This window comes from Oncorhynchus tshawytscha, linkage group LG12, assembly GCF_018296145.1.
Source record: "Oncorhynchus tshawytscha isolate Ot180627B linkage group LG12, Otsh_v2.0, whole genome shotgun sequence".
Classification (NCBI taxonomy): Eukaryota; Metazoa; Chordata; class Actinopteri; order Salmoniformes; family Salmonidae; genus Oncorhynchus; species Oncorhynchus tshawytscha.
The window spans coordinates 9,417,731-9,431,395 of NC_056440.1; the positions used below are offsets into that span (position 1 = coordinate 9,417,731).

At 44.4% G+C, this 13,665-nt stretch overlaps 1 protein-coding gene across 2 annotated transcripts in view; it reads left to right on the plus strand.

Annotated features, from left to right (window-relative positions):
* LOC112238389 (protein prenyltransferase alpha subunit repeat-containing protein 1) overlaps nucleotides 1-9,916 on the plus strand; it is a 34,441-nt gene extending 24,525 nt beyond the window's left edge. For both annotated transcript variants that reach the window (XM_024406970.2, XM_024406971.2), the window contains 3 exons: nucleotides 1,102-1,342; nucleotides 5,034-5,404; nucleotides 7,039-9,916. In XM_024406970.2, the coding sequence (XP_024262738.1) occupies nucleotides 1,102-1,342; nucleotides 5,034-5,404; nucleotides 7,039-7,429 (1,003 nt within the window). In that variant the 3' untranslated portion in view covers nucleotides 7,430-9,916. The remainder of the gene's footprint in view (nucleotides 1-1,101; nucleotides 1,343-5,033; nucleotides 5,405-7,038) is intronic.
* Nucleotides 9,917-13,665: the final 3,749 nt, after the last annotated feature.

Genomic DNA, 13,665 nt, shown 5'->3' on the forward strand with positions numbered 1-13,665 from the left:
CATGAAGTTTGGAGGAGGTGGTGTGATGGTGTGGGGGTGCTTTGCTGGTGACACTCGAGGCACACTTAACCAGCAAGGCTACCACAGCATTCTGCAGCGATACACCATCCCATCTGGTTTGGCTTAGTGGGACTATCATTTGTTTTTCAACAGGACAATGACCCAACATACCTCCAGACTGTGTATGGGCTATTTGACCAAGGAGGAGAGTGATGGAGTGTTGCATCAGATGACCTGGTCTCGACAATCAACTGACCTCAACCCAATTGATATGGTTTGGGATGAGTTGGACCACAGAGTGAAGGAAAAGCAGCTAACAAGTGCTCAGCATATGTGGTAACTCCTTCAAGACTGTTGGAAAAGCATTCCAGGTGAAGCTGGTTGAGAGAATGCCAAGAATGTGCAGAGATCTCAAGGCAAAGGGTGGCTACTTTGAAAAATCAAATGTTGATTTTAACACTTTTTGGGGGGTTACTACATGGTTCCATATGTGTTATTTCATAGTTTGGATGTCTTCACTATTATTCTACAATGTAGAAAATAGTAAAAATACAGAACCTTGAATGAGTAGGTGACCAAACATTTGACTGGTACTGTGTGTGTGTCTGTGTCTGTGTCTGTGTCTGTACACACACAGTACTTTCAGAAAGTATTCAAACCTCTTGACCTTTTCCACATTTTGTTACATTAAAGCCTTTTTCCTAAAATTGATTTAAAAAATGTAACAAATCTCATCAATCTACAATACCCCAAAAACCAACAGCCTATCACCAAACAATAGCTAATTGGGGTCAGCCCTAACTCCAAACGACACCTCATCTTACCAGCAAAGGGTTTAGCAGCGTGAGAAGACTGCGATTGCCCCATGTATACAGAGATGTATACAGAGAGATGCTATGGGAGTTGATATTTCACTGAAGTAGCCATCTTATATTGGTGTTATCCATGTTGTGTTTGTGTCCTGGCTCTGTTGTTTAACCAGATGCTTAGGTTGTGGTTGGTTCTGTGTTTAGGGCTGTTGTTTTGGGAGCTAGCTGAGGGTGATTGAAGTGTGTGTGTGTGTGTGCCTGCGTGACTCCAACATGTCCCCTGTGTTTTCAGACGTTGGATACTACAGCAGGTGTTACGGGAGTGCTCTTCCCCCGGGCCGGACAGGAAGGACCAAGGGGACGGTGATCGGCATGACGCAGCAGAGAAGACACGTCTGAGTGAGCACCTCCACAGGGTCCTATACGAAGAGATGAAAGTGTGTGCCGACGCCGCCGGCCGTTACCCTAGCAACTACAATGCCTGGTCGCATCGTATCTGGGTTCTGCAGAACATGGCCCCGGGCAACCTCCAGGTAGGAGTAGGACGACATGGGCTCTACATATGTCTCTCTCTCCCTTGTTTCTTTCTCTATCTTCATCTCTCTCAGCCTCTTAGGCTATATTTATGTTAATTGTACACGGTCTCTGTTAAAACAACTGCTCTTTCAATGTAACCTCTCTGGGTTCTAGCAAGGCAGGCAGCTAGCAGGTCTTATACTGCCAGGAAGGTAAGGAATCCTGACCGACCGGCCGCTCTGTGTGTCAGTCAGTAGGGTCTATAGTGTATCACCAACAAGGACAGTGTGTCTCCGGCCTCTCTGCCTCACGTCTCATCTCTCTCTAGCCTGTCGCTGTGTGACCATGACGATAGGACCTTTCTGGTCCACTGAACTGATCTGGGAACAGCCAACCCCTCTGGACTGAGCCCTAGGGATTTAAAGGTGTATGGAGAGTGTTTTGTTGTGTCTCAGTGAACACATGGCTTGTTTTTAAGCCGCAGTGGCATTCCCAGGATATGGAGTGATGCAATGGTAGGACCAGGGATATGGAGCGATGGTAGGGCCAGGGATATGGAGCGATGGTAGGGCCAGGGATATGGAGCGATGGTAGGGCCAGGGATATGGAGCGATGGTAGGGCCAGGGATATGGAGCTGCAATAGGCACTTCCTGTTATTGGTAAGATGCCCTGCTCTCTGATCAGCCATTGGTGTTTGGGTTATGTAATGGCTGATGACATTTGATTGGTTGAATGTCTCTACATTGTCTTAAAGGTTCGAACAGTCATTCTGATTCCCATGTAAAATAGCCTTTAGAGTGGCTAAAATATCTACAATAATATTCTGTGGGTTAGAAATTCTCAAAATCAACCAAATATTTTTTTATCTTTGCTGACACCCTACAGTATAATGTTGGCACCAATCTATATAAACCACACGTAGGGCTGTTAGTGACCATATTACTGCTTCACTGGCAGTCATTCAAAAATAAAAGTCATATTTCACCTTTATTTAACCAGGTAGGCTAGTTGAGGACAAGTTCTCATTTACAACTGCGACCTGGCCAAGATAAAGCAAAGCAGTGCGACACATGAAATAAACAAACGTACAGTCAATAACACAATAGAAAAGTTTACATAGTGTTTGCGAATGAAGTAAGATTAGGGAGGTAAGGCAATAAATAGGCCATAGTGACAAAATAATTACAATTTAGCAATTAAACACTGGAGTGATAGATGTGCAGAAGATGAATGTGCAAGTAGAGATACTTGGGTGCAAAAATATTATAATATGGGGATGAGGTAGTTGGGTGGGCGATTTACAGATGGGCTATGTACAGGTCCAATGATCTGTAAGCTGATGCTTAAAGTTAGAGAGGGAAATATGAGTCTCCAGCTTCTGTGATTTTTGCAGTTCGTTCCAGTCATTGGCAGCAGAGAACTGGAAGGAGAGGCGGCTAAAGGAGGAATTGGCTTTGTTGGTGACCAGTGAAATATACCTGCTGGAGCGCGTGCTACGGTTGGGTGCTGCTATGGTGACCAGTGAGCTGAGATAAGGCATGGCTTTACCTAGCGAAGACTTATAGATGACCTAGTATATGGGGCTTTGGTGAAAAAACGGATGGCAGTGTGATAGACTGCATCCAATTTGCTGAGTAGGGTGTTGTAGGCTATTTTGTAAATTACATTGCCGAAGTCAAGGATCGTTAGTCAGTTTTACGAGGGTGTTTGGCAGCATGAGTGAAGGATGCTTTGTTGCGAAATAGGAAGCCGATTCTAGATTTACTTTTGGATTGGAGATGCTTAATGTGAGTCTGGAAGGAGAGTTTAGTCTAACCAGACACCTAGGTATTTGTAGTTGTCCACATATTCCCAAGTCAGAACCGTCCAGATTAGTGATGCTTGACGGGCGGACAGGTGCGGCCAGCGATCGGTTGAAGAGCATGCATTTAGTTTTACTTGCATTTAAGAGCAGTTGGAGGCCATGGAAGGAGAGTTGTATGGCATTGAAGCTCGTCTGGAGGTTTGTTAACACAGTGTCCAAAGAAGGGCCAGAGGTATACAGAATGGTGTCGTGTGACTCACCACCAGCAAGAGCCATATCATTGATGTATACAGAGAAGAGTCAGAGTGGAGTGGAGAAGAGTGGGATTCGAAATGGTCAGTGATCTGTTTTACTTGGCTTTCGATGACCTTAGAAAGGCAGGGTTGGATAGATATAGGTCTGTGGTCATGACCACAGTAAATATTCCACGATAATCTCCTTTTATGCACTCTGAACATGCTTTGGTAGTACCCGACTTGCTAATGACCATCAGGTCCTGACGGCCTGGTACTCGGGGCTCTATTGTCCCTCTAACCACTCTGACATCAATGCAAATGCAATGGAAAACCACATCAAACACCCAGTCGCTATTCGAGTGCACACGGCTGACATGTATTTTTCCCCTGCCTCTGATCCTGTCTATTTGATCACAGGCCATACTAAATCAAAACTCATTTTACATATTAGTAAAGACAAGATTACGGTGAGAATAGTCTGATGGGTGAAAATGTGATCACTTGATGAGGGAACAGCTGTGCAGCCTGAGGCGAGGAACAGAGAGCAAGCTTTTTTCATTTCCCCCCCCCGCAACCTTCTAAAATCATCAATATCCTGTAGTCGCATCATGCAGCCCATATATGCGTAGATTTCTAAGACATTCTAAGGTTTGTATCATTCACAACTTAAGTAGCCAGATAACTCTAAATATAGTATATAGGACCTGTTTCTAATGATCACTTTAATGCTCAACATAACCACTTTAGGCACTGCATCGCAGTGCTAGCTGTGCCACCAGAGATTCTGGATTCGAGCCCAGGCTCTGTCGCAGCCGGCCGCGACCGGGAGGCCCGTGGGGCGGCGCACAATTTGGCCCAGCGTCGTCCGGGTTAGGAAGGGTTTGGCCGGCAGGGATATCCTTGTCTCATCGCGCACAAGCGACTCCTGTGGCGGGCCGGGTGCAGTGCACGCTGGCCAGGTGTACGGTGTTTCCTCCGACACATTGGTGCGGCTGGCTTCTGGGTTGGATGTGCATTGTGTCAAGAAGCAGTGTGTCTTGGTTGTGTTTTGGAGGACGCATGACTCTGGACCTTCGCCTCTCCCGAGTCCGTACAGGAGTTGCAGCGATGATACAAGACTGTAACTACTACCAATTGGATACCATGGAATTGGGGAGAATAATTTTAAAAATATTTTACAAAATAACAGCCACTTTATATGTGCACTCGCTCCAGAATGGGGAAAAAATATCCTTTCTATTTTATTTATAATATTCTGTTCTTCTGAAGTGCATTTTCTTCATATCATAATTTTCTGGCAAAAATAATGGATTTATTGTAACGGTGGATATCATATAGAATTTTATGTGTATGTGTGTGTGTGTGTGTAACTATATGATCAACTTTATCAGTTTAGAACCAACATACATTTTTTATAATTTTGTCATCATACTTTGATCTGGTTTCATCCAAATATCGTCAAACGTAATCTTTAATTTCCTTCTCTTCTCTGTGAATTTGCTATTGTATTCTGCTCCAGAATAATGCTGTGCCCTTCGCTTGTAAAAAAAAAAAAAACTCCCATGTGAATGAAACTGGTGAATGAAATCACCCATGATGATGAACATACCATGTGATTAATGGTTATGCATATGGTTAGCGCTGTAAGACCTGTCTCCTCCTTCCAGGTCCTCCATGATGAGCTCTCCTCTATGCGTCAGTGGGTCTCCATGCACGTATCGGACCACAGTGGCTTCCACTACCGCCAGTTCCTGCTCAAGGCCCTGGTCAGGGAGCTCAGCCAGTCCCTGTCCTCCTCCTCCTCTCCCCAGCACTACCATCCTCAGCCCAGCTCTAACCCTAGCCACAGCCCCCACAAAGCCAACCCCCTCCACCAGGCCAACGGAGAGGCCACAGCAGCAGCCCCCTGCCCCTCTCCCCACTCCCCAGAGGACCTGGCCTCGATGCCGGCATTGCCCCAGCTCTTCCACCAGGAGGTGGAACTATGTACTGACCTCATCAAGTCCTTCCCGGGACACGAGACACTCTGGTGTCACAGGTACGAGCCTACAGGACAATATTACCACAGACCAAAAGGGAAACCCAGACATGTCACGGGGCATAAATCTGAAGCATGCGTTTAGAACTTCCACTCACCACCAAATATGGTCATGAGAGGAAGTCCAGTGGCGGGAAGTGGGATAAAATGGAGCTAGATAAAACCTGTCCGACATTCTGCAAATTGTCATCAATGAAACATTTGATCTCAATACCGTTTTCTGTTCCCAAAACTATAATCTGTTACGAACAGTGCACTTTGGAGACTTGCCCCTTTTTACAAGTTTGGAAGAATTGCATTGTTTAGAAGGAGTGCGAGGGTGAATTGAGTTATTTCCCCACACACACTTCAGAGTAGACTTTACCTAATGGAAATGTGCAAATGCATGCTAAAACAGGCCAATTGGATATCTCACAAGCTCGTGCTTGGCTGTGCCCGCCTCCTTTCTTGGTCTATGATCTATGCTTAATTTCCATCCATTGGAAACGACACCAATACGACACCAATCTTGGGTTAGTTATTAGTGTCTTTTAGATATTACTGTCACTCAACCTGGGACTACAATGTTAGCCAATCACAGAACACATTTTATATTGACATGCTCTGGCGTCACAGGTAAGAGCATACAGGAACTCCATGTCTCTTTATCTAGGGTGTGGCCTAACTCCAGCCATAGCCTTAGTCATAGATACTGTACAGAGTTTGTCTCTCTACCTTCCATATTGGTGGCAAATGCTTTATTACGACAATCATGTTTCTTTAAGCAATAAGGTGCGAGGGGGTGTGGTATATGGCCAATATACCAAGGGTAAGGGCTGTTCTTAGGCAGGACGCAACGCAGAGTGCCTGGATACAGCCCTTAGCCGTGGTATATTGGCCATATACCACAAACTCCAGAGGTGCCTTATTGCTATTATAAACTGGTTACCAACCTAATTAGAGCAGTTAAAAGTAAATGTTTTGTCATACGGTCTGATATACCACGGCTATCAGCCAATCAGCATTCAGGGCTTGAACCACCCAGTTTATAATCTGTTAGACCATGACAATGTTCTCAGGAGTAGATGTTTTGGGGGTTATCATGACATTGATGTTGTTTTGCTGTGGAACATTCTTCCTTCTAGAGGGGGAAAACAAAGGGAGAGAAAGAAAAGAGAGAAGATAGATGAGAGGGAGGGAGAGAGATGTTTTGCCCCGAGGCTAAAGACCAGCTGCACAGTCAAGTGTTTATCCTGACCAGCTTTGTTGTGATAGGGAGAAGTGAGTGGTGCTATGGCAACAGTGTTCACATCCTTGTTGAATGTGTGAGACATGTATAGATAGATATATCTTAGGTTTTAAAGATGATTGTCGAAAAGTAGATTAGTTGTTTGTTTTGTTTTTTTACATCACAACAGTTGTGCTCTTCCTCAAATACTTTATTAATAAGGATATTGTTTTTTAGCCTACATAGTTTTGTATCTTTTCCCCCTTTAAAAACATCAAGTGCTTATTTATTTTTTAAGCTTCTCATTCCGTACAGATAAATAAATAATAAAGCACCCTAAAGGCGTTGCAGTGTAGCGTACTGGTTCACATTGACATGATTCCAGTCTAATGCTCATGCAGTATTTCATAACAACTATCTTCTCAAGGCGACACGTCTTCTACCTCTGGCACCACTGGAGGAGGGACCACCACTACGGCCAGGGCTTCGGCAGCGAGTCTCCCCACCTGAACCACACCGATGCTGGGCTGAGCAGCCACCCTCACACGGCCTGCCCTGGAGGTGTGGGTCTAGACAGGGTGCAGCGCAGGAATGGACAGGCTCAGGAGGGTCAGGATGCCATGGAAGTGGACGGGGTTGGGGTCCCGGACCCCCGTGACACCAAGCGCCTGAAGAGGGGTCCCCCTGGCCCCTGCCCCCCTGCTTTGCCCTCAGAGCACAGCTTCATAGCCAGTGTCCTGGACAGCTGCCGCTCCCCTGAGCAGGGACGCTTCGCCCTCGCATACAGGAAGTGGTTGGACTCTGTTATTGGTCAGTGAGATATAGACTAACTCTGTCATTGGTCAGTGAGAGGATATACTTCCTGTTCCACCGGAGATGGGCAGCGGTTAGAAGTTGCCCACCTGCACAGATCTAGCATCCTCTCACCCTTACACAACCCCTAACCTTAACCATTAGGGCGAGAACTACTAAGAACTGTCCCTAGATCAGCGTCTAGTGGCTGGTCAATTCATCCTATTCTTCAATACTCGTGAAGGGGGCTGGGGGTCTCTGATAGGTCAAGTAATTTGTGGCCCCTCCCAAAAATGCCTGGACTCTGATTCATCTGCAGAGCTTTGTCTGGGAATGGATATGAGAAGGGCTATTCTCTGGAATAGTACAGTGTGTCACCTTGGCCTGTTTGTAGTTCAGGTCTCTCTCAATGTTAGGGACTAGAACAACCATTCTGTCAGTCCTTTTAGTAGTGTCATTCCTTTTGTTCTCCCACTAACTGTAGAAGAATAGCCTATGTGAAGCTGCCATGGTTATCCATCACTAATCTTGTTGTTTTCTAGTCAGTTCTGCTGACTTACTTTGAGATGAGCAGTGCAGCAAATAATGAATTGTCAACATACAAAAACAAAGAAGGAAAAACTAGTCAAGCCATTACTGATGTGTCGCTACGGACAACCGTACAACTATAAAACCTTAAGACAGAGCACAATCATGAACCAACCAAACTCTAAGACCCTATGCTCCGCGAACCGTACAAGTTAGCCGGCATAGTGTGCTTTAAAATATGGAGTACGACTAGATTCTAAAATACAATTTTCACATTCATTTATTCAACATTAACTACCCCCTTTTAGTTCATGTGAAGATGTGTTTGAAACAATATACTCTACTAGTACATCACATTTCCAGAGTGGGCTCTCTGATCATACCTTCAAATTTAGCAATGTTATTATCACCACCAGCACATTGAATGTGAAATGGATTTAAAGGGAACGCCCTCTGCTGGTGACTTGCTGAATGTGCAATCCTAAAGAAGGGCTGTGATTGGTTCATGACCTATGTCAATTTCTGTGTAAAATGGTTCTTATTATTAAAAGTATCAGAGATCCAACTCTGGAAATGTGATGTTTGAAGAGTATATTGTTAATTTTTATTGTTGAAAAATCAATAAGGGTAGTTGAGATTAATATTTATGTTGAATAAATGTGAAAGTGTATTTCAGAACACGAAGGACTATAACGACACCAAGATGTCTGTATCGTGTACGGTTCACAGATCATAGGTTCTTACAGGAGGCATGTATAAGTCTAAAAAGGGCCTTATTCAATTAAATTTAATCCTGATTTTCTAAAAAAAAAAAAATGGTTTGTGATACAAATGTTAATAAACATACTTCCTCCCAGTGGAGTTCCTATGTGAGACCAATCTGAGATACCAAAAAAAAACATTTCACACTCCTGCTGCTGTGGAATTGCCCTTTATAGGTTTGCTCTTCATCGTTTTATGTCCCAAATGGCACCCTATTCCCTTCTTCGTGCACTACTACCCATAGGGCTCTGGTTAAAAGTAGTGCACTATATAGAGAATAGGGTGTCATTTGGGAGGCACACTATTGACTCTCCAGGAGTGGTTGCTGCTTTGTTTCTGTTCTGTTTCACCCTGTTAGTGGTACTTACTCTTAGTGATCAAATCAAACTTTATCAGTCACATGCGCCGAATACAACAGGTTTAGACCTTACTGTGAAATGCTTACTTTACAAGCCCTTAACCAACAGTGCAGTTCAAGAAAGAGTTAAGAAAATATTTACCAAATAAACTAAAGTAAAAAAATACAAGTAACACAAAATAACAGTAACGAGGCTATATACAGGGTACAGAGTCAATGATACCTGGGATTGTATTCACAAAGTGTTATATTACGAGTCCTTATATAGGATCAGTTTGGCCCTTAGATCATAATGGTTTCTATTACATGGTCAGCCCAGCCAGTCAATCAACCTTCGAAAAAAAGCGTCTAGACAATATTTCCCCATGCTACTAGCCTAGCATTGGTTTGGGTACAGCGGGGTAATAGCTAAGTCTTGCTGTGTGACTATCTGACTTGTGCAACATGTTGCAGTTTTTTTGTGATCTCCACCATGTCACGCATATATGAGCGTGACGAGACTGACAGCTTCTCTGATCCAGGGCAAATAAATTTATCATGACTATTTAAAATTAATATATCCAAAGATATGCCAATATAAACAAAGTTGAAACCAATGAAAGTGCACATAGTTTATCATTTCAGCTGCTTGATGTGACTGTGTTAGCTTTTGTTGGCTAACAACGGAGAAGTAACGTTAGCCTAGCTATCCCATAAGGAGAAGTAACGTTAGCCTAGCTATCCCATAAGGAGAAGTAACGTTAGCCTAGCTATCCCATAAGGAGAAGTAACGTTAGCCTAGCTATCCCATAAATATCTTATTGACTCGACAATCAGCTGGTTGTTGCCTATTTATAAAATATTTATTAAAATCATTATTTATTGATGTTCTTGTCTCTTGTCGTCATTGAACCTCTGCTAGCTAGCTACATGCCATTGATTTGTTTAACATAGCAAAGTGGAGTGAATAGAATGAACGACTGAGTCAAAGCATAATAGAATTTATGACCAGCCTGTTTGCACTGGCGGACTTACCATTAGGTAGAAGAAGTAATTGCCTCGGGCCTCATCAAGGGGTCTCGTGAGCTGGGCATAAAACAAATGCATTTCTCCACTTGAGGCATATTGCCTTTTTTTTTTTTTTACATCCCTGTCAAAATCCATCCGCCAATGTCGGACTTCTGCGGTGGAAGGTGGCCAAGCTACAGAGTTTTTTTACAGACCAGGAGACATCCCGAAAATCTTTCTCACAAACATCTGCAGCGTCCACTCAGTTTGGCTACACACAAATGGGTTTGGCGGATGCCAGGCCCAATGCATAGTTCCAGCTGTAAAGTTTGGTGGAGGAATAATGGTCTGGGGCTGTTTTTCATGCTTCGGGCTAGGCCCCTTAGTTCCAGTGAAGGGGAATCTCATTGCAACAGCATACAATGACATTCTAGATGATTCTGAGCTTCCAACTTTGTGGCAAAAGTTTGGGGAAGGCCCTTTCCTGTTTTACAGCATGACAATGTCCCCGTGCACAAGGCAAGGTCCATACAGAAATGGTTTTCGATCTGTGTAGAAGAACTTGACCGGCCTGCACAGAGCCCTGACCTCAACCCCATCAAACACCTTTGGGATGAATTGGAACGCCTGACCTCACTAATGCTCTTGTAGCTGAATGGAAGCAAGTTGGATCATTGCTGTGGTGACATCTAGTGGAAAGCCTTCCCAGAAGAGTGGAGGCTGTTATAGCAGCAAAGGCAAGGGGGGGGGACCACTCCATATTAATGCCCATGATTTTGGAATGAGATGTTCCACGAGCAGATGTCCACATACTTCTGGTTCCGAGGACAGGACTTTTGTGTATCTTGATCGCACGCTCTCGCTGTCTCTGGAATCTCTCCTTGATAGGCTAGTAAATAAAATGCTCAAAAGAATTGTACACAAGCTATTGATTTTATAATCAGATTATGGAATGACCGGTAGACTAGGATAGTGTGCTCCGGCTCGAACATCGCCCCAATTGATTAAGCTTCTTAGGGACAAGAAAATTATCATACCTAAGCTATAGGCAATTAAGGTCACAGTTATGAAAAGTTAGGACACTAAAGAGGCCTTTCTACTGACTCTGAAAACACCAAAAAGAAAGATGCCCAGGGTCCCTGCTCATCTGCGTGAACGTGCCTTAAGCATGCTGCAAGGAGGCACGAGGACTGTAGATGTGGCTAGGGCAATAAATTACAATGTCCGTACTGTGTGGCGCCTAAGACAGCGTTACAGGCAGACGGAACGGACAGCTGATCGTCCTCGCAGTGGCAGACCATGTGTAACAACTGGACTGAGGGCTTGTAGGCCTGTTGTAAAGGCAGGTCCTCACCAGATATCACCGGCAACCACGTCGCCCATGGGTACAAACCCACCGTCGCTGGACCAGACAGGACTGGCAAAAAGTGCTCTTCACTGACGAGTCGTGGTTTTGTCTCACCAGGGGTGATGGTCGGATTTGCGTTTATCGTCAAAGGAATGAGCGTTACACCGAGGCCTGTACTCTGGAGTGGGATCGATTTGGAGGTGGAGGGTCCGTCATGGTCTGGGGTGGTATGTCACAGCATCATCGGACTGAGTTTGTTGTCATTGCAGGCAATCTCAATGCTGTGCGTTACAGGGAAGATATCCTCCTCCCTCATGTGGTACACTTCCTGCAGGCTCATTCTGACATGACCCTCCAGCATGACAATGCCACCAGCCATACTGTTCGTTCTGTGCGTGATTTCCTGCAAGACAGGAATGTCAGTGTTCTGCCGTGGCCAGCGAAGAGGCCGGATCTCAATCCCATTGAGCACGTCTGGGACCTGTTGGATCGTAGGGTGAGGGCTTGGGCCATTACCCGCAGAAATATCCAGGAGTGGGGTAACATTTCATAGCAAGAACTGGCAAATCTGGTGCAGTCCATTAGGCGATGCACTGCAGTACTTAATGCAGCTGGTGGCCACACCCGATACTGACTTTTTATTTTTACCCCCCCTTTGTTCAGGGACACATTCAATTTCTGTTGGTCACATGTCTGTGGAACTTGTTCAGTTTGTCTGTTGAATCTTATGGTCATACAAACATTTACATATGTTAAATTTGCTGAAAATTAGTTTATGTACTTTACTATTTACATTTGACAACTTTTACCTCACTGCATTCCTAAAGAAAATATTGTACTTTTTAACTCCATAAAAGTTTCCTTGACAACCCATAATTCACGCAATTATCAAGAGAACATGTGGTCATCCGTTCTGCCTATGTTCTGGCTCATTTAACACACATGCATCTTTTGTAAGTAATGGCTGTGTTGGAGTTGTGCCCCTTGCTATCCGTACATTTTTAAATCAAGAAATTGATGCCGTCTGCTTTACTTAATATAAGACATTTGATAGTACCCTACCATCCCCAGGAATCGGCGCAACTGGCGGCGAGTCGTGGGAGCAGGAAAAGCAACAATTGCTTCCACTTTGCCAGTTACTGGGCGCACTTGACCTCGTCCCACTTGTTTCCCTAAGTCAGTCACAGTAGCCTTCCCAAACTCACACTTGGCCAAATTGAGGGTTAAAGAAGCATTCTCCAACCACTGAAACACCCTTTTCAAGGTGGAGAGACGATCAGACCAAGTAGACGAATGAATCACCACATCGTCAAGATAAGCAGTACAATTTGGCACATCCGCGAACACAATGTTATTTTTATTTATTTTTATTTCACCTTTATTTAACCAGGTAGGCTAGTTGAGAACAAGTTCTCATTTGCAACTGCGACCTGGCCAAGATAAAGCATAGCAGTGTGAGCAGACAACACAGAGTTACACATGGAATAAACAATTAACAAGTCAATAACACAGTAGAAAACAAAGGGGGGAGTCTATATACAATGTGTGCAAAAGGCATGAGGAGGTAGGCAAATAATTACAATTTTTCAGATTAACACTGGAGTGATAAATGATCAGATGGTCATGTACAGGTAGAGATATTGGTGTGCAAAAGAGCAGAAAAGTAAATAAATAAAAACAGTATGGGGATGAGGTAGGTGAAAATGGGTGGGCTATTTACCAATAGACTATGTACAGCTGCAGCGATCGGTTAGCTGCTCAGATAGCTGATGTTTGAAGTTGGTGAGGGAGATAAGTCTCCAACTTCAGCGATTTTTGCAATTCGTTCCAGTCACAGGCAGCAGACTACTGGAACGAAAGGCGGCCAAATGAGGTGTTGGCTTTAGGGATGATCAGTGAGATACACCTGCTGGAGCGTGTGCTACGGATGGGTGTTGCCATCATGACCAGTGAACTGAGATAAGGCGGAGCTTTACCTAGCATGGACTTGTAGATGACCTGGAGCCAGTGGGTCTGGCGACGAATATGTAACGAGGGCCAGCCGACTAGAGCATACAAGTCGCAGTGGTGGGTGGTATAAGGTGCTTTAGTGACAAAACGGATGGCACTGTGATAGACTGCATCCAGTTTGCTGAGTAGAGTGTTGGAAGCCATTTTGTAGATGACTTCGCCGAAGTCGAGGATCGGTAGGATAGTCAGTTTTACTAGGGTAAGCTTGGCGGCATGAGTGAAGGAGGCTTTGTTGCGGAATAGAAAGCCGACTCTTGATTTGATTTTCG